A 20,742-nucleotide genomic window follows, 5' to 3' on the forward strand; every position below is an offset into this window, starting at 1 on the left:
CTATTGCATATATGCATGTTTGATAACACCCCCATGAAGCAATGTACATCAATGACAAGGACTTCAACTGAACAATGAATGAGGAACAAGTTTCAACTTGGTGAGAACACTGTTATTGCATTCTTAGAAAATAAATATGATTGAGTGACCATGGATAAGGTGAAACATGTAGTCCCTTGTAGATGTATTTCATAGACAAGCAAAATAATGCATATGGCAAAATAATTAGTTATTTTAAGAGGATTCTCCAAAATTAAATTTGTAGAGTCAAGAATCTACACTCACTAAACAAAGTTTATTAGAATGTTAGAAGCATTGTGTATTGAATCACTACATATATAATGACAATAATGGCTACAATAAAAATATATTTTGCAAATTTTGGGATAGTGAATTTCATTTGGAATTTCGTTTAGGTTCTTATAATCTTATACAGAACCAAGGTACTGTCGAGTATTGTATAAGTCTTATCCTGGGGTGTGAGTATACACATCACTTCAGCTGCATGAATGCATGAAATTGGATGGCTTTTCTACATTATATATATATATATCCGTTTATCATCCTCAGGTGGGAAGGTCTGTGTTATAGGTGTTTATTTTGTCTTGCAGGTACACCATGGACTGAAATGAAAACAGATAATGCAGCTGTGTGTACTGAAGGTATGTCTACAGCTGGAGGGTATGGAGGTGATTTATTTACAGACGACCAAGTCTGCCTTGATTTGTCTTCTTCTTTTTTTTTGAAGGAAATGCATGATGTATTCAAACACACACAATTTCTCTTGGGAAATCATGTCACATAGTGCCTCATACTCGTAACTAGGAGTAAACTAGGGACTACAGATTATGAAAGTTGTGCAAATGGTGTGTGATTATAACTGACTATGCATGTTAAAAGTCTAACGTATGTAGTCAGCTATGAATTATCATCATGTCTACTTCAACCCATCATGCAATGGTGTATGACTTAAAGTGGTCATACATGTATGGATGATGATTGGGTATTTAGTTTGGATTTTTTAATTTATTTAAACAATTTTATCATGGCTTCCTACTTGACATAGACTAAGTCTGTGTTTGTGACTCAATAAATTGCAAAAGATTAATAAATGTGTCAAATATTTGTTACTGTAAAACTATGTAGAATATGTATTACTATTAGATGAACATTCAATATTCATAATTCCTAAGTACTTAATAATTTACTTCAGATAAAGTCATTAAATAATGTATTTTATGCACTTATATCCATAAATGCTGATCTCAACTCGTGTCCCGCATCATCCTACATGTATACATTTGTTAGTTTGTTGCCTGAATTAATTTAACCATTATTTACATAGTGTCTATATTTGCATAATCTGATGTCATTTGATTTCATTTGATTTGATTTGATTTATCAGTGGCTCAACAAATTTCCAATAGTTTTCGTGGCAGTGACCATTTTCCCCAATTTTCTTTAAGCTTATTCATATTTTATGTAATTCTGTTTTTTTTTTTACCATTTAAATCTTTTTATCTCAAAATCTTTTATACCGTAATATTTCCATCCACTCCAAAACCCATGTCTGGATATTAAATGTCTTTTATTTCAGAATTAGATACATGTATTTAATATTCCCAACATTTTTCTTCGTTCAGCCAAGAAAAATACAAGTGAACTAAGGGTTTTTTGTTACTGCGAGTTGCTAGACAACTTGTGACAAAACCCTTAGATAAATTGATAACAAGTATTTTCCAGATGAATAAAGAAAAATATTGGAGAATAACATAATTATACCAGCGCCAGTAATATCAAAGAAAAATCCATGAAAGTAATGGCAATTTTTAACATTTTGACTCATATTTCAATCATATTTTGAACACAGCTGAACTACTGATGAAGACACGCCTTGTCATGACATAGACATGCATAGTCATGATGTAGAATGACCTGGGTATAAATTTTATAGTTTTTCAAAGTTTTTGCTCAACTTGGCGTGTGCATGGTATAATTTATTTTGCATTCACCCCACTCACACCTCTTTCTCATACATGACAAAATAAAAGTGCACAAAATTCTCTTTTCATTTTATGTTCAATGGAAAACAAAATTAATACACTGATTTTTATTTGAACAAAAGATAAAAAAAAATCGCATCATTTGAGTAAGAGTTTACTATAACTGTCAGAATTGACTACTGTAATACTCGGTCTGCAAGCATGACTATCACTTTGCAAACACTGACATGTCTACCAGTAATGGAAAATATGGAATATATACTCTGGTCATTCTACATCCTGACAATGTGCGTTTCTGTCACTACAACATACATTTACAGCACTGTTTCTGCTGTATATGCGTCAAAACATTCAAAATTACCATTACTTAGTTTCCCTAATTTTTCTTTGATGATACTGGCACTGGTATAATTTTGGTATTCTCTAGTCCTGCTTGCATACGGAGGAATTCGGGACTAGAGTCAAGTCAGTAATACAGACTCGTGCACCGTCATGGAAGCAGGACAAGGTATTCTCTAATTATTTTCTTCATTCTGCAAGAAAATACTTGTGACCTAAAGTGTTGTCACTATGGATGAGTCGATAGACAAATTTTAAAGACCCCCTAATGGGCCCTTATGTGACTCATATTTTCCTTGATTGAATAAAGAAAAATATTGGGGATTAACATAGTAATTATTAATTGGTACACGATACAGGCTGAAAATCATTCAATATAGAAAGTTACAAAAGTAAAATAAATAAATAAATAAATAAATAAACATAAGTAAGAAAATAAATAAATAAACATGAGTGAGTGAGTAAATAAATAAATAAATAAATAAATAAATAAATAAATAAATAAATAAATAAATAAATAAATAAATAAATAAAATATACAAGTAAAATGCGTCATCAATATCCATTACAAAATATGTGGCATGAAGAAAAAAAGGAGACAGACTATTGCTTTCGTGGTACATGTAGTCTAAAATGCGAATCATGTTCTTCAAACTCTACTCACGATCACAGAACATCTGTCGTCAAATGCACAGAATCGAGAACCGAATCATGTATATGTGCAAGATTCCAAGATCGCTCTCGGAGAGCTGCCAAGAAGTGGACAACTCATGAATCAATCCGCAATAAAAGTCAACGATGACAGTCCTGCTGTTTTGTGACAGCTGAATTCAAAAAGTTATAATAAAGCTACTATTTGAAATTAAAAAATATACCATTATTACAAAATCAAGGAGAAATCACATTATGGCAATATTTACCTGCTGTATAAGTCCCCAATAAATAGTTTAAGCTTTTTAGCAACTTATTCGTTCATCAAAACGCATTATATGTAAACATTGGAAAAAATCATCGTTAAAAATTGTTTTTATAATAACGAATAAATATCATTTAATGAAATTACAATTAATAAAGTGTGTATATTCCATTGTGCATATAAATATAATATTTCAATTTGACGAGAGCACAAACTGCGTATATCTCATTGCATATTGGAGAAAGGTGTCATCGAACAAACCACAACATCAAACTACTACACTATCGTCCCAGAACAGTATGGATTTTTTGAAAGCAGAAATCGCAAGAAAGAAAAAGCAACTGGCGGAAAATAAAGTAACGGTAAGCTCATTGCCTAACTATCGCCCTTACCTGTAGCACATATCAAGTTTCAGTACGTGTTCCTTCCCGAAAATATGACCTCGAAACTACATACACATGTACATTGTATTACGCACTGTCTACATCTATCTAGTGTGTACCCTTCTTGACACGACAGTGACGATAATACTATATTGCACATGATCGATAAAAAATAACAGCTGAAATAAATAATTAGTAATCCAACTGCAAAAACACCTGCAGCCCTGGCCACGTGCGATGAACTGCATAGACATTTTTAGAACACATACTGCATGCTGCTCGCGATCGAACACCGGAAATAGTGAGTTACGTGTATCATGGAAAATTAGACAATGTACATATATTTCTATGGAAAATGGCGGACGGATCGAGTTTCACAATCTTTCTATATTTATGTAGAGGAGTTGTGGAAATTTGACGGAATTTAGATTTCTTTGATTGCAACTGAAATAATCATTAAAAGAAATCTACAGTGCACATATTCTCACTTAATAAGAGGGGTATTGTTGTGGTATCATTGTTGTTGCTGTTGTTTAGAATCTTTTGGAAGTAGGGTACAATGTTTAGGTAGGTTTTAAGTTTGTCAGTATCTATGATATAAATCCTGTTTATATTATCTGAAACACCTTGATGTCAGGAACTCCCTGTTTGAAGGGCCATGATTCAATCCCAGGTTCTTGCATTAGTGTTATCTAATCATTGGATCCCTTAAAGGATGGTGTAAAACGGTGAAGCAAAAATACACACATGCACAGATCATGATGTAAACCATAGACCCTGTGGAGGGTTTACATGTATGTGTAAACGATTGCGATTCACGTCGTCCCATTTTAAACTCGTCCCATTTCAACTCGCCCCAATTTCAACTCGCCTCATTTTCAACTCGCCCCATTTTTAACTCGTCCCATTTTCAACTCGCCCCAACAACACTAGGAAACGTTTATAAATCTAAACGATACATGGACTCGAAGTACAGGGACCGAAACATTTACATGATTTTACCTACGTAGCCAGTCGAAGCGTAGCAAATGTAACATTTCGTAGCAGAAAGTGGTGTGGGTTTTGGCTAAGTGTTTGGTAGATCTAGAACTTATACTAGCACAACAACTTTAAATTTCCTCAGTCATGGAATATCACTTTTCACATTAGGACTTAATGTTTACAACCCAAATAAGAAATAATAATGATAATAACCAGGGAGAATATTAGTGACTGACACGCTTACGACTTCCGCGCGTACGGGTTTTGGAGACGTGTCTCCTCTCCCTAGTTAAGTTAACGCAACTAAGTATTGTAGTATGTGTTTACAGCGCAAGTGGTACTTCATTAGTGGAATACGAGATACCACAGACCCTCCAAACTGAGTACTACTAGCTTCGATTTCATATATGCACAGGTAAATTATATTGCAAAGAATTGGGGCGAGTTGAAATTGGGGCGAGTTGAGTGGGACGAGTTGAAATGGGACGAGTTGAAATTGGGACGAGTTGATCCGTCACCTGTGTAAACTGGCTATATGTACCACTACCAGACAACTGTTTCCCACCTACATGTACATATTAATCCTAGCCTGAACTGGACCTGGCAATTGAACAGAATACAAATGTACATGTGTACTACAACTTGTTTCTTTTTTTATGAGACAAGATTTCTGACTACATGTACATCCCACAGGTACATTTTGTGTAGCACACTCATGCCAGGGATGCATCCAATTTTAAAAGTAGCAGATAAAAGTGGAATACCAGGCGACAATATCTGTATCCATGAGGAGAACTATGAGTCTGACCAATAGTGGATATATACATGTATATATATACACAATGTAGTGGTTGAAACAAAGAATTTGTAAACACAAATTCCTGAAAAAATAGCTGAAATGTTGTGGAGTACATTTAGCCAGTTGTTTTTGCTGGCTACCAGCCCTTATGGTGTATGTTATATCTACATTATGTGATTTGCTGTTGCGCCATAATGTTGTACATGTAGAGAATCACAAGACAAGGGCAAAACTGGGGATGACTGGAGTAATGACTCAAACAGTTGGGATGATTACTTGCACCATGTGGGTGATACTTCCCTGGTTTCCCACAATGCCAGGCCTGGGTGATTTCGAGCATGGAAGTACATATATGGAAGTCGGTGATACCTCCAAGTTCCATGCTCTGAGATACAATGTAGCCTGTGAACTGACTTGGAAGCCCTGACAGTTCCACAGTGATGTGATATGGAGCGTGCAACATATGATTAAAAGAGGTTGTAATTTTTTTTGTAGGGAGATGGTAAGAAATTCTTCAAAAGAGGAGAGCTTATAGCAAAGCAGGAAGAAGAGTACTGGAAAAAGAATTCTACGGTAAACTTTTCAATTTTCTAATATCTTTGATGACAACCATTGTATCATAGAGTATCCTGTTTTTGGTGAAGGTTATGCCATGATGTGTAAGCCAAAATGTACAGTATGCATTCAAACAATAACAAATACCCTGGTCATGATTCAACATCACATGAACATCTGGTAATGTACATGTAATTAGTTCTGTGGTGCTCAAAATATGGGTCAAGATTTTCAAAATTGAACTTTTTTTCCAGATTTATCATAAATTACATCTGTGCTGGTATAATATTCCTACCCAGTATTTTTCTTCATTCAGTGTCAGTGACTCAGAAACAACTTGTTACCAGAGGGATTTGTCTTTGACTTATATAATGTATTTATAGTGACAAGGCTGAACAAAGAACAATATAGGAGATAATCTACATGTATGTCACAATATACATTTGTAGTTTGTACGTGTACAAATGTACCATGCATGCATGATATAGTAGCCTGTCTACATGTATGTCACAGGTCAGTAACTTTGCTTTGCAGTGCATAATCTATCTAATGAATGTGGCGTGACAGATCTGTGCCTAAGACATGTGCATATTACATTTAATGAAAGAATTACATGTGATTGTATTTGTGAGTGTTCTCTTTTCAAGTTCATATGAATTCATGATATACATTGTATAATGCCATACATTGTACTTGCAGTATGGTGAACATAGCATTGCACAGTACCATACATGTACATGTATGTATGTTACATTATTACTGTGGAACATAAACTACTTTATTAAGATAATTTTATTCATGTTATGATGTACAAAATTATATGAACTATATATGATAAACTGTACAGTTTCAAAATGGTTACACATGTAGGTGTGATATCAATCGTACTAGTATGCAATTACAGAGACAGTTTCACCATGCTTTATATAAATGAAAGTCTGAGTCTGCTGAGAGAGGCTCCTGTCACCAGCACGGCATGCTGGAGACAAGCTTGACCTTTCACTCTATGTCAATTACATGTTTCGGTGTCAAATACACTTTCTTATTACCCTTGACATTGATTTACCAAACATATCCAATCCTCAAAACTGTTAATTTATGTGTGATAGTTTTTTGAACAACTGACTTGTGTCACATACATGTACATGTTAAAATTATGGCCACATGTACATAGGCCATGATCCATGTGCAACGGGTAAAGGTAATTAATCTAAAAACTAAAAGTTTGTTGCATCAATAAAATTCATTATGTGATGGATAGTACTGCATATAGCTTTTGGGGTGTTGTGTGTTTTTGTTTGTTGTGAAATACACAAAATCTCAAGTACTAAGTACATGTAGGGTTGGGGTGGGAAACTTGGTCAAGGATCAGTACTAACGCACATGCTGATGTACAATATACAAAAACATGTATCGGCCAACAATATGTAACCTCCAGGATTTAGTGTTCCCTGCGTCATCTCATTCTCAGTTTCACACTTGCTCACGGTTTAAATATCTTTTGAAAGTTCTGTGGATTCAGTGTACTAAGGCAATCATTTTTAAAGGTAAACAGTGTATGTTTTTCATAGCAATACACATCAAATTGATGTCATAAAGATCTCGGATTTGTCACCAGCACGTATGCTGACGACCGGGGCCTGTCACCAGCACATCATACTGATGACTGGTGCCTGTGACAAGCACACCATGCTGGCGACTGGTGATTGCGACAAGCACACCATGCTGGCGACCGGTGCCTGTTACCAGCACACCATGCGGATGACCGGTGCCTGTTACCAGCACACCATGCTGAAGACCGGTGCCTGCCACCAGCACATCATGCTGAAGACTGGTGCCTGCCACCAGCACACCATGCTGATGACAGGCACCGATCACTAGACACTCCGTAAATATAATACATTGAAAATCACTTTTAAACTGAAAGGATACAAAATATGTGCAATTTTTTGTAAAGTGACATTGAAATATTCATATTCTAGGTCATAATTAAAGGTGGACACACATTAATTAATAAAATATATCATTATGTTATATTCTACTCTAGGACAAGAATGACTCCCCAGAAAAAGACAAAGAGAAGGCTGGGTCACAGCAAACTGATTTTGCAGCACAGACATCGGAAAATTCTGAGTTTACACTTTCAAGAGAAGAGGTGAGAATGTCCGTGTGCACTTAACTACTTGACTGGTGATCAGTCATTTTAAATGGTGTGAAGTGGTCCATGTGATATGACTCCCATTTGTCATTCACCCTTCATTGCATTATGTACAGGTACTTGGATAGTTGGATAGATTTACCTGCAGGTGTTAATTGCTGAACACATTCAGTGTAAGACCCCATTTGTTAGGAGAGTGACACCATGTTAGATCAGACCCTTCAATGCATAATATGTCGGCACAATTGTGCATGTATAGTTCCATAACCATTAGTCAGGAAAGTGATACCATGTTACATCAGACACTTACTCCCAACATAGGTTTGTAGAAGTGTAATGCTCATATAATCACATTCAGTGTAAAATGATACACATATAATCACATACAGTGTACAATAATACACATATAATCACATACAGTGTACAATAATACACATATAATCACATACAGTGTACAATAATACACATATAATCACATACAGTGTACAATATTACACATATAATCACATACAGTGTACAATGATACACATATAATCACATACAGTGTACAATGATACACATATAATCACATACAGTGTACAATATTACACATATAATCACATACAGTGTACAATAATACACATATAATCACATACAGTGTACAATGATACACATATAATCACATACAGTGTACAATGATACACATATAATCACATACAGTGTACAATGATACACATATAATCACATACAGTGTACAATATTACACATATAATCACATACAGTGTACAATAATACACATATAATCACATACAGTGTACAATAATACACATATAATCAAATACAGTGTACAATGATACACATATAATCACATACAGTTTACAATAACACACATATAATCACATACAGTGTACAATAATACACATATAATCACATACAGTGTACAATAATACACATAATCACATACAGTGTACAATAATACACATATAATCACATACAGTGTACAATAATTAATACACATATAATCACATACAGTGTACAATGATACACATATAATCACATACAGTGTACAATAACACACATATAATCACATACAGTGTACAATAACACACATATAATCACATACAGTGTACAATAATACACATATAATCACATACAGTGTACAATGATACACATATAATCACATACAGTGTACAATGATACACATATAATCACATACAGTGTACAATGATACACATATAATCACATACAGTGTACAATGATACACATATAATCACATACAGTGTACAATAATACACATATAATCTCATAGTGTACAATAATACACATATAATCACATACAGTGTACAATGATACACATATAATCACATACAGTGTACAATGATACACATATAATCACATACAGTGTACAATGATACACATATAATCACATACAGTGTACAATAATACACATAATCACATACAGTGTACAATAATACACATATAATCACATACAGTGTACAATAATACACATATAATCACATACAGTGTACAATAATACACATATAATCACATACAGTGTACAATGATACACATATAATCACATACAGTGTACAATAATACACATATAATCACATACAGTGTACAATGATAAAGTCAAAATGTAGAATGTGTGCAGTTCCAATCCTCAAATCGCCTTATGTTTTTCACCACTTTTTTATTGCATTTTGTGAAAATGTCATTCAAGAGAAAATGTAGTAATGCCTAATGGAAATATTTTGTAAAATTTAACAAAAAACTAGTGATAATAGTGTGGATCACCATGGTTTCTAAAGATAACCAAATAATGATAACATGACAAACTGCAAAGATTGTCATGGAACATAAAATTGTCATTATGAAATTGTCTTGCAAAGTAGGTCTACTTTGGCTTGTAACGAGTTTTATTCACAGATCCTACATGTACCGTTGTACTTTGTGTCCAAATGCATGAAGATAACTGTACATGTGTTCGTGTGATTAATATTCAGGGTGAAATTTAAAAAGATTGATAGATTTTTGAGATACAAAAATATACATACATATCATCATCATCATCATTAATTAAAGTCGATTTCTTCCCCCTTGCGAGGGGGTCACCGACTGTCCTTCTTTCCATGTGGTAATCACATTCCTCCATTTCTGCCTGTTCCCATAGTCATTGATGTTTAATCCAATCATACACATGTACATTCAAAACAATGTGATTGTGTGTACATGTATGTGATTGCATATTTTAATGATCAATGTACTCTGTTGATGATAGACTAAATGTATTAATCACAAGGCTGTGTTAGTTTTCACTATCTGCTATGAATACAAATATGTAACATGTATTTAGTATATATTGTTTGCTATGATTGAAACTCTGGAACATAATGTAATGCTACAACATGAACGTTTTTTTTTTTTTGAAACTGCTTTGTTAGATATACATGTAATGATTTAATCATAATATCATATACACTGTACAGTACTAAATCACCTGTGGGTAACCATAGATGTGCATAAGGAACGAGTGAAAGAGTACCGATCAATAAAAATTTAATGTAATCCCTCATATCTAATCAATATTCTAGTGTTATCATAGGATATCAAGGCACTACATATATAGTACATGTAGGTTATCACCTGACTGTATATCTAAATGTTATGTGGAATAGAATGAGGTAACCACAAGTTCTTTTAAACAATATACATGTACCATGTGACAGCAGCCTCTGTCAAGGAACACCATGTCATATCATATATTCATAACCACAGCCTCGTACATGGATTTCAAACTTAAATTTAAAAAGAACCCTTTAGAACACGAAAGATAGAATAAGCGTAGTTACAAATGTATATATTAGGGACTGGTGTAAATAATTTATTAATTCCATGGGGTTTCAGCATTCCGAGATGGAAAATGATTTCCTCCTCCTTCAACCTCAACCTGTGGGTAAACATATTTGTGTAACATAATGTGGTGCAATATATTAAATCAAATTATTGTTGTGTCCACACCTAAAAATCAGCACCCAATGAATCATTATTTCAATTTATTACTAGTATTATACTACTTATGGATAAAATAAACCTCTAACTGACATGTACAATGTACAATGTCTAATTACAGCTATTGCCAGTTAATATATTGGTGGTTTTTGGATTGGAAAATAATACTCTGTTGCAGCCAGTGCAGATACATGTACAATGTACATTGTTTTAATCAATTTGCTATATTTTGTTAAATTAGACTCTTAGAGTGCATTCTACCAAATATAGGCATACATGTACCTAAGATCAAGGTAGTCACAGTCACAGCACTACCAAATATAGGCATACCTAAGATTAAGGTATTCACAGCACTACCAAATATAGGCATACCTACATGTAAGATCAAGGTAGTCACAGCACTACTAAATATAGGCATGTACCTAAGATCATGGTAGTCACAGCACTACTAAATATAGGCATACCTAAGATCAAGGTAGTCCCAGCACTACCAAATATAGGCATACCTAAGATCAAGGTAGTCACAGCACTACCAAATATAGGCATACCTAAGATCATGGTAGTCACAGCACTACCAAATATAGGCATACCTAAGATCATGGTAGTCACAGCACTACCAAATATAGGCATACCTAAGATCAAGGTAGTCACAGCACTACCAAATATAGGCATACCTAAGATCAAGGTAGTCACAGCACTACCAAATATAGGCATACCTAAGATCAAGGTAGTCACAGCACTACCAAATATAGGCATACCTAAGATCAAGGTAGTCACAGCACTACCAAATATAGGCATACCTAAGTTCATGGTAGTCACAGCACTACCAAATATAGGCATACCTAAGATCAAGGTAGTCACAGCACTACCAAATATAGGCATACCTAAGATCAAGGTAGTCACAGCACTACCAAATATAAGCATACATAAGATCAAGGTAGTCACAGCACTACCAAATATAGGCATACCTAAGATCAAGGTAGTCACAGCATTACTAAATATAGGGATACCTAAGATCATGGTAGTCGCAGCACTACCAAATATAGGCATACATAAGATCAAGGTAGTCACAGTGTTACTTTTTGTGTTTCCTTACAGGTTGTCAGAAGACTGAGAGAAAGAGGACAACCAGTCAGATTCTTTGGAGAGACAGATTTAGAGGCGTTCCAGAGATTACGAATTTTAGAAATTCAAGAACCAGAAATTAACCAGGTCAGTGTTGAAGCTCTCCGTACATTGTACAATTTTAAATATACATGTCAGGGGATGTGCTTGTTGTTTTGTTTACAGTAAACAACAAATTAGTTTGCAAGGTACATGTATGCTGTGATGGGATGCCCCCACACATCGATCAACCTCTTTCACGTCTGTATGGAACTGGGCCCTTTGTAGTATATGTAACCAGATCTGGGTGGATCCAATCTCATAGGTACATGATAAAGGGCATTAACTAACCGCCATTTCAACCTATAAAGTTAATTTATGTTAATTAGAGCAGATATAGCAGACCAGTGAGGACAAAGCGACACAATGTATCTTACAGTCTAACAACAGATATGTAATAAAGAAATGTTTATTTTATAAGTGCATGTAATAGTTTGATACCCCCCCCCCCCCCCCCCGTACATGTAATGGTATGTTGTTATAAGTGCATGCAATAGTTTGATATACCCCAAAAGCAGCTATGTAACCTTTCTTGTATTTTATAGTCAAGTGAATTACCATGAATGCTTTGTAACCAGTAGGTGCATTACTTACAAAAGGTTGAACAATATATACAACCAGCAATATACAAGCATTTACAAATGGAACTTGTTATAAACAAAAGTACATAAATGAATTGGATTAATAACACTTGGCATAACATTTTGGATTTACATTGACTTACATTACATTTCATGGTTTAATATGAACAATTTTATGGCCTTTGTACATGATACATGTACAAATGTAGCTCACATTCACAAACAAATTTTAAGTTCTCCTGGCATTTCATGTACACATAAAGAGGCCATACAACTGTTTTATATCAAACTAAGAAATCTAATGCTAGTCTCTGTAGTTACAACATTCTGAGTCTGTGCTACATGTGATTATTCCAATTCATTTGTTTACTAATATTTTGCCTGTTTGTAACAAGTTCTGCTTGTAAATATATTTGCCTGTCATAGTTTATATGGAAATCGAAGTCATTGTTACATTCTCATGCAGCAGAAATACAGTCATGTCAAATATTGAATCCGAATTTTGACATTTTGATATTTATAGGGTATGAGAAATGATTTCAAAGCTGCCATGGACAAAGTAGACCAGGATTATCTGAGTGAGATTTTGAGAACTGGTGGTGAAGACGACAGTAAAAAAGATGACGTCAAGGTTGTTGATGATGGCAAATCATTAGACGATATCAAAGACATGGCTGGTAACTTTGGTGAAGGAGACGGTGAAGTTGACAGTGAAGTTATACTTGTATATCTCAAGGTATGTAGTCAAACACAGCTGTATATTTTAAAACCTGGTAGGACAGAAGTTGTGGGAATGTGTTCATGCTATGTACTCAAATAGGCTGTAATGGATTGTAGGAGTTGAGGAAATGTAAATGGCCTTTGTATATGTTATAGGTCTGCTCCATTGGGTAATAATTGTAAAGCGCTTAGAGCAAGGTGTTGGAAAATGGTATATAAAAGCTTGCATTATGATAGTGATTATTATTCTGGACAGAAATGATGTCATCCATTGTTAGTATTGATGATATACTTGATCTTAACTTAAAGCAGATATCTTTTTAGTTCTCTGAAAGGATGATTGGCTTTAAAATTGGCTCCATCCATCTGTCATTGTGGCCATAATACATCATTTCTCTGATATGCAATATCCAACTTCAATCAAACCTGGCACAAAGGTGACAAATCATACAAGACATATACATGTCACTTTGTTCTACAACATATGCAAATTCTGTGATTGATTGATAAAGAAATGATGTTAATGACTGTGTGGGTGGTGATGTCATTTGAATTTTAGTTTCATCTTGGGACCTCATTGACCTAGAAATGAGACAAGATTTGAGGCCAATTAAATGGACTACAATGTAATTCCTCTGAGGCAGGGGAGAACCATATATAACACTAACAGATATTGTGAGAGCTTTGACTTCACTTTGAATGTCTGGATACAGAATTGATAATATTAAACTCTGACTTGTAAACACAGTACTTACAATGTATTCACATCTAGAACAGCAATACTATAAATATGACATTGGAACACCAACTATCGGCTAGCTAAACATAGACAGAAACTAAACTATTATTGCAACATGTACATGTAAGCTATCAAGGGACATTGATGTAATAGCACTGTACACTCACAGTATTAAAGGCAGTGTTTCATGTTAGCAATTAGCAAGTATTCCTCATTGCAAGTAATGACACATTCAAGCTCATTCAGTATTTACACTATCTTGATTACAGGTTATTTCACTTCATAACAAAGACACTGCCATCACCTACTTAGGTAATCTGTACTGTACAACCCATAAACACACAACCCATAAAGTAAAGCTTTTTCTGTATGTACCACAATCGTTAAATCATCAAGTGTAAAAGTATATTTTTTCATTTGCTAATTTACCACATTAGAAAGGCCACTTGCTAGGCTTGTAAATAAACCAATTGAAACAGTATACTTTTACACTTGATAGAAATGCTATAAACAAGTGTAGCACATAGAGAAAGTGCTTTACTTCAGTTGTATTAGTTGTAATAGTTTGCATTTATCTTAGTTTGCCTTTAGCTTGATTTCCATAGTAATACTTTGACCTGCTAAGGCTTGTAACCTCTGTTTGTTATCTCTACCAGTTTCTTTTACAAGAGTGGGGTAAAGTATTAAATAGGAGACCAAGTGATGTTAAGAGAAGTACCAAGGGTAAATTTGAAGCAGCTACACACTCCCAAACTGTCAGTTATCTCAAACCACTCCTAAGGAAACTTAAGAGAAGGGTAAGTCAAATTGATATCAATATATAATTTACTTTTAAAAGAAAATCCAGTCTTTATGTGCTTCTGTCTGTCTGTCTGTTTCATGTTTCTAAATTCTATACTTGCTTCATCACGTTCCACCCCTGACAAGCCAAAGTACATTATCCAATCTCCCCATTGGTTGTTTTGTCAAGTTGCTCCACTGGCATGCAACAACAAACATCACACTGTAGGATTTAACGTCTCTTTACACCTCAAAAATAAATCTTAAACTTTTGCCATTACTTTGGTCAAGAAAACTCTAACCTATTCTTGTTCCTTTCAAATCAAAAAGCACTAGTATGCAATATTTTTAGATAGAGAACAAAATAATCTCATTTTCAGACTCTATGGGGAAAATTATAGATTAGTGGTTTTCTTGAAATGAAGATGGTAATCAACCATATTTCTGTAATGATTTCAAAAGGAATGGGAACAAAGTTTTATATGACAAAGTTTGTACGTAATATTGAACTGCTTTGATTTTCAGAAAAAAATGAAATTGACAACAACCTTGAGACCGATACCAACATGACATGCACCTCCGATAATGCTGTATATGAAAGTTCCAAAGAAATGACAAACTCTCGTACCATATATACTGTATCTTTTAACATGCTTAATTCATGTTCATTTTGAAAGATGACCTGAATAGTCTTACAACCTACTTGTCGTTATTATTCCTTCTACAGAGAGTTTCCCCAGAAATCTTGGAATATTTAGTCCACATTGTGAGTGCACTGTTGGACCGAAATTACGTCAAAGTAAGTACCAAAATAATGTAATAAGTAATTATACATGTATGCCATACTCAGTGTTCGTGGACCCTGGTAATACTTGTTTAAAACTTTGATGGCAACTTTGGTAACTCAGACGAAAAAAAATTGTGTGTTTCTGATAACCCTAGTTTAAGCTGCGATCTCTAAACATTTTTCAAACATTTAAAACAAAAAGATATGAAATTATTTGTCTTCTTGACCCTATGTTTTCTTTCCTCGGTAATGTCTACATATTTCATCAAACTATCACAGACAGGGTATTCTGACTGACATTTCGTATATTTTTGGGTCGAAGCAAAAGATGAGACAAGATAAAATAAAATCCCGACCTACCAACAAATATACCCTATTCTCTGAGGCCATGTTATCTGAAACACAAAATGATTTTTTTTTGTCTCATTTAGTAGAATTTTACTTGAATATGTTCAAAAATCACTGCATTTCTAAAGTTTAATCAATCAAGAATTATAAGTGAACTAGTACATGTAATCAAAGATCAAAACAATATTTTGCACTTAAGAAAAGGACCTCCAGCTGGTGTGAATAGAATGGAATGGAATTATAATCAAGAACTATTCTTACAATAACATGTTCAATTAATGAGTGTAATGTATGACAACTAGATAAACTGCATTGGTTCCCTTTCACTTGAGTTTATTTTAAAATAATTAGCTCCATTAACACTTTGTATTGAATACCAAAATATTCAGACAGATACCCCCACAATGAATATTTCAAATGTTGTTGATGATGATTGCACTACCATAGAGTATTAGCGATGTCAATCTAAGGTCTATAATTTAATCCTAGCTTCTCACATTACTTATCTAGTGGCGCCAAAATGATTACATAGGGTCATTTCTTTGTTTCTTTAAACTCTGCCAGACAACCGTCTTTTTTCAAATTCACACCTAAATTGTAATGCCAATCTGATATTGGTCTTTAAGTTGATTAATGGCACTCAATTATGGTAAACTTTGTAGAAACAATGTGATTGATTGAGTGATTGATTGATTGATTAATTAATTAAAGATTAGGATCGTTTTTTTACAAATTTCATTCCCAAAAATGTAAAATGCCTCATTTACGTACATCGTTTTCACCTGATAAGAAAGTGTACATACATACATACACACATACATACATACATACAAAATGTACATACATACATACATACATACATACATACATACATACATACATACATACATACATACACACATACATACACACACACATACATACATACACACATACACACACACACATACATACATACATACATACATACATACATACATACATACATACATACACACATACATACATACATACACACATACATACATACATACATACATACATACATACATACATACATACACACATACATACATACATACATACACACATACATACATACATACATACATACATACATACATACATACATACATACATACATACACACATACATACGTACGTACGTATAGTACATGTACATGTACGTACGTACATACAATGCAGATTATATAGACAGATATATCATTAATACATGTAATGTGTAAGTTTTAGATGACAAAATAGATTTTAAGTTGACACATTTCGTATTTCACAGAAATTATTCAACTTGGAGAGGACAGTAGACCAGAAGAAGGATAGATGTAGGGATTTATATTTAGCAAAGTTAGATAACAACAGTTACTACTCTGGGCCTTTCAACAATTATGGCTTTCATAATATAGGATAACCCAATCAAGATATGTGAAAAGTAGGGTGTCTGGCTTTTCACCATTTTAGAATTTGGGTTAAGAGAGCGTTGACTTTATAAATGAGATCTGGTAGTATAATCTGCTGAGATAGCAAGTGTGACCTACATGTACTTCCATGACTCACTAGTTGCTGTATCTGTCTGCCAGTGATGGCTTAGTTAACCATATGCATAGTCAGTTTTAGGGTGTGAATATCATTGTACAGTTGTCTGGATTTAACAGATGTAAGCCACTGTAGATACGTGTAATGTTACCGTAGATATCAGTGGATACATCACACTCAACGGTTTGGTACTATCCCATTACAAGTCATTTGATATGGTGAAATAAGTCAATTGCTTTATACTTAAGATAGGAGTGAGATTGTTGAAATTCACATCAATCTTAATGTGACGTGCAGAAATGTGTGGAACTTCTATTACTGAGAGAAACGTTCACAAAGCAACTGAATGCTATAGTAGTGAACACATTGTACAGTAACCAGCACAGACCCTAATAGTCCAGAAGTCAGACTTTGATTTTTAGGCAATTGATACCAAATTGAGGTACCAAATAAAACATAACTTTTCAAAAGACATTTTTTCTGCAGATTTCAAAAATGTTTGGTGGATATCTGTATTTGGTAGCTTTCTAGTACTAACTTTCATCCAGAGTTTGATAACAAAGTAATAAAAAATTGAATAATCTGGTGGTGGTTTGGGATGACAATCCATACTTGAAATGGTTTATTTAATGTAGCATTTGTGAAATATTAAAATAATTGTATAAAACTAAATTATCACTGACCCAGAGATAATATTGTTTGATATCTTTAAATCTCATATTTGCATATTGATTACCGATACGTCTCTTGTATCACTTTGATCCCTAGCATCTGATAGTTCACTCTATATTTTATTGCTTGATTTTAGAAATAGGATAGGGTGAGCAAAGTATTGTACTAGAAACCTTGTACATGTATACATCACTCATTTCATTAATCAATACACCAAGTAAAAAGGCGAAATAGAATTAGATGTTCTAGTACATGTATATGTATCCCCCTGTGCTGACTATAAAAAAAGTTGTAGATGTGTATGTGTATTGTATGTGTCCTATCATAGATCAGGTCCACTCTCAATCTATCATACTTTCTTTAGGCTAATGATTACTACCTACAAATGGCTATCGGCAATGCACCCTGGCCTATTGGTGTCACCATGGTGGGTATCCATGCACGTACAGGAAGAGAAAAGATCTTTTCACAACAAATAGCACATGTACTCAATGATGAAACACAGAGGAAGTATATCCAGGTGAGTGAGATGGTGGAATTCAATCAATTTTTGTCACAATTGAACCAAGTTCAGAATAGCTGTGTGCATGGAATGTTTGTCACATTTGGATGTGTGTGTGTGTGTGTCTGTGTGTCTGTGTGTCTGTGTGCATGTCTGTGTGCCTGTTTGTATACAAGGGTGTCAAACCTGCTATGTATATACCCTGGTATATTGGGTTGGCATTTGTTGGTGGTGTTACACAAGGAATCATGTTGGTTAAGTGTTGAAATAAAAATAAATACTAAAGGTGTGGAAATCAGATAAAAAAAAGTGATTTTGTTCAAAAACACTCAATCTATGACTAGATTTGTCTGACAGTTGGAGAAACTAAAAGCAATGGTTCCATCAGCCAAGAAGCCTACGTGCAAAATAGTGTGATGTGTGTTTCGTCAACTGTCTATGTTCATAATTAATTAATTATTACTTGCTCTCTCATTTCTTTCAGGGACTGAAAAGGTTGATGACTGTATGCCAGAAACACTTCCCAACAGATCCATCAAGAAGCGTGGAATACAACGCCCTCTAGAGTCGGTTATTTACATTCGTTTGTTTTCAGAACTGTAACTGCAAGCATTATGAGGGACTCAACATGCAATCCACCAACATTCATCCGTGTTTGCTGATACTAAAATACACTGACCCATCGTGTGGTACACTCTTGAACATGAAACCACAATTTTCAGAATCACATTTGTACAAGATTTATTTTAAAAGGTGGTTGATGGCACATTGAAAGAACCATACTGTCCTACTGTTCAACTCCACCAATTTTTCTATAGAACTACTGTGAAAACCTTGGGCATAAAAGTGAGCACTAATGCCTGACATGACCGATTACAAAGACATTGTACTTTTATCTTCACTTCATTTAATTGCCAATGACATTGAAAAGAAGGTACTCTTCATTCCATCCTCACTAAAGTACACAAAGTCATGTATGTATAGTGTACATAAACAGCTTTGAACTGTCTCAAATTGTCATACTCTGGAGATGGATTATCAAGACAGTGTAACATTAAAACTAAATCTTCTTTGAGGTGTACACTGTTACAGATACAATTTGAGAAGAGTCTAAGGCAAGAGTTAATAGAGAACAGTGGATCGATCATCACTACATACATAATTTACGTCATGCTAAGGAGTTGGTTAGGTTTGGAATGTTATGCACGTAATAGAAACCTGTATAATGCTCAAATCTACACTCAAGTCTGGTTGCTGAGTATGGTACATGATTGGAGATGTGTAGAGATGTAAACTAGGACTGTATGATATGTACTGGGGCTTCACTGGATGCCACGTTTATGACGTGAGAAGGGGTAGGCCAATGAATGAGGGCAACTTGACATGGCATATCTTAAAACTAGATGTTCACATGTACAAGTATATATGTATATAAATGGTTATTAAACACTTGATACAATGTTAATTAGTACCCACACTTCACACACACACAACACAACACAGCACAACACATATACAGTACACAATAAGTATACCAACTTCACATATATAATCCATACATACAAACACACACACACACACACACACACACACAGTAAGTACCAATACCAACTTTAAGAGTCTGTACACACTGTTTATTACAATGAAGTGATTAAATATTGTAGCTGTTTTTATTTCATCTCTTTATGAAAATGTTAGCAAGTGCATTACAATCAAATATATCTTAACTAGTATGTACACATATATTGTGCATACCGGTACCTATTGTGA

At 34.2% G+C, this 20,742-nt stretch overlaps 2 protein-coding genes across 2 annotated transcripts in view; one reads left to right on the forward strand and one right to left on the reverse strand.

Annotated features, from left to right (window-relative positions):
* The window catches only part of LOC144440131 (uncharacterized), a 54,331-nt gene extending 51,058 nt beyond the window's left edge, over positions 1-3,273 (reverse strand). The window contains exon 1 of the mRNA XM_078129400.1: positions 3,263-3,273. The gene's annotated coding sequence lies outside the window, so the exon portion shown is untranslated. The remainder of the gene's footprint in view (positions 1-3,262) is intronic.
* Positions 3,274-3,509: 236 nt separating this feature from the next.
* Positions 3,510-20,478, forward strand: LOC144436324 (pre-mRNA-splicing factor 18-like). Its single transcript, XM_078125085.1, has 9 exons — positions 3,510-3,620; positions 5,917-5,994; positions 8,024-8,131; positions 12,224-12,337; positions 13,394-13,606; positions 14,986-15,126; positions 15,837-15,908; positions 18,835-18,990; positions 19,457-20,478. The coding sequence occupies exons 1-9, from the start codon at positions 3,558-3,560 to the stop codon at positions 19,535-19,537; spliced, it is 1,026 nt and encodes a 341-aa protein (XP_077981211.1). The 5' UTR covers positions 3,510-3,557; the 3' UTR covers positions 19,538-20,478.
* The last annotated feature ends 264 nt before the right edge of the window (positions 20,479-20,742 follow it).

This window comes from Glandiceps talaboti, chromosome 1 (assembly GCF_964340395.1).
Source record: "Glandiceps talaboti chromosome 1, keGlaTala1.1, whole genome shotgun sequence".
NCBI classification, from domain to species: Eukaryota; Metazoa; Hemichordata; class Enteropneusta; family Spengelidae; genus Glandiceps; species Glandiceps talaboti.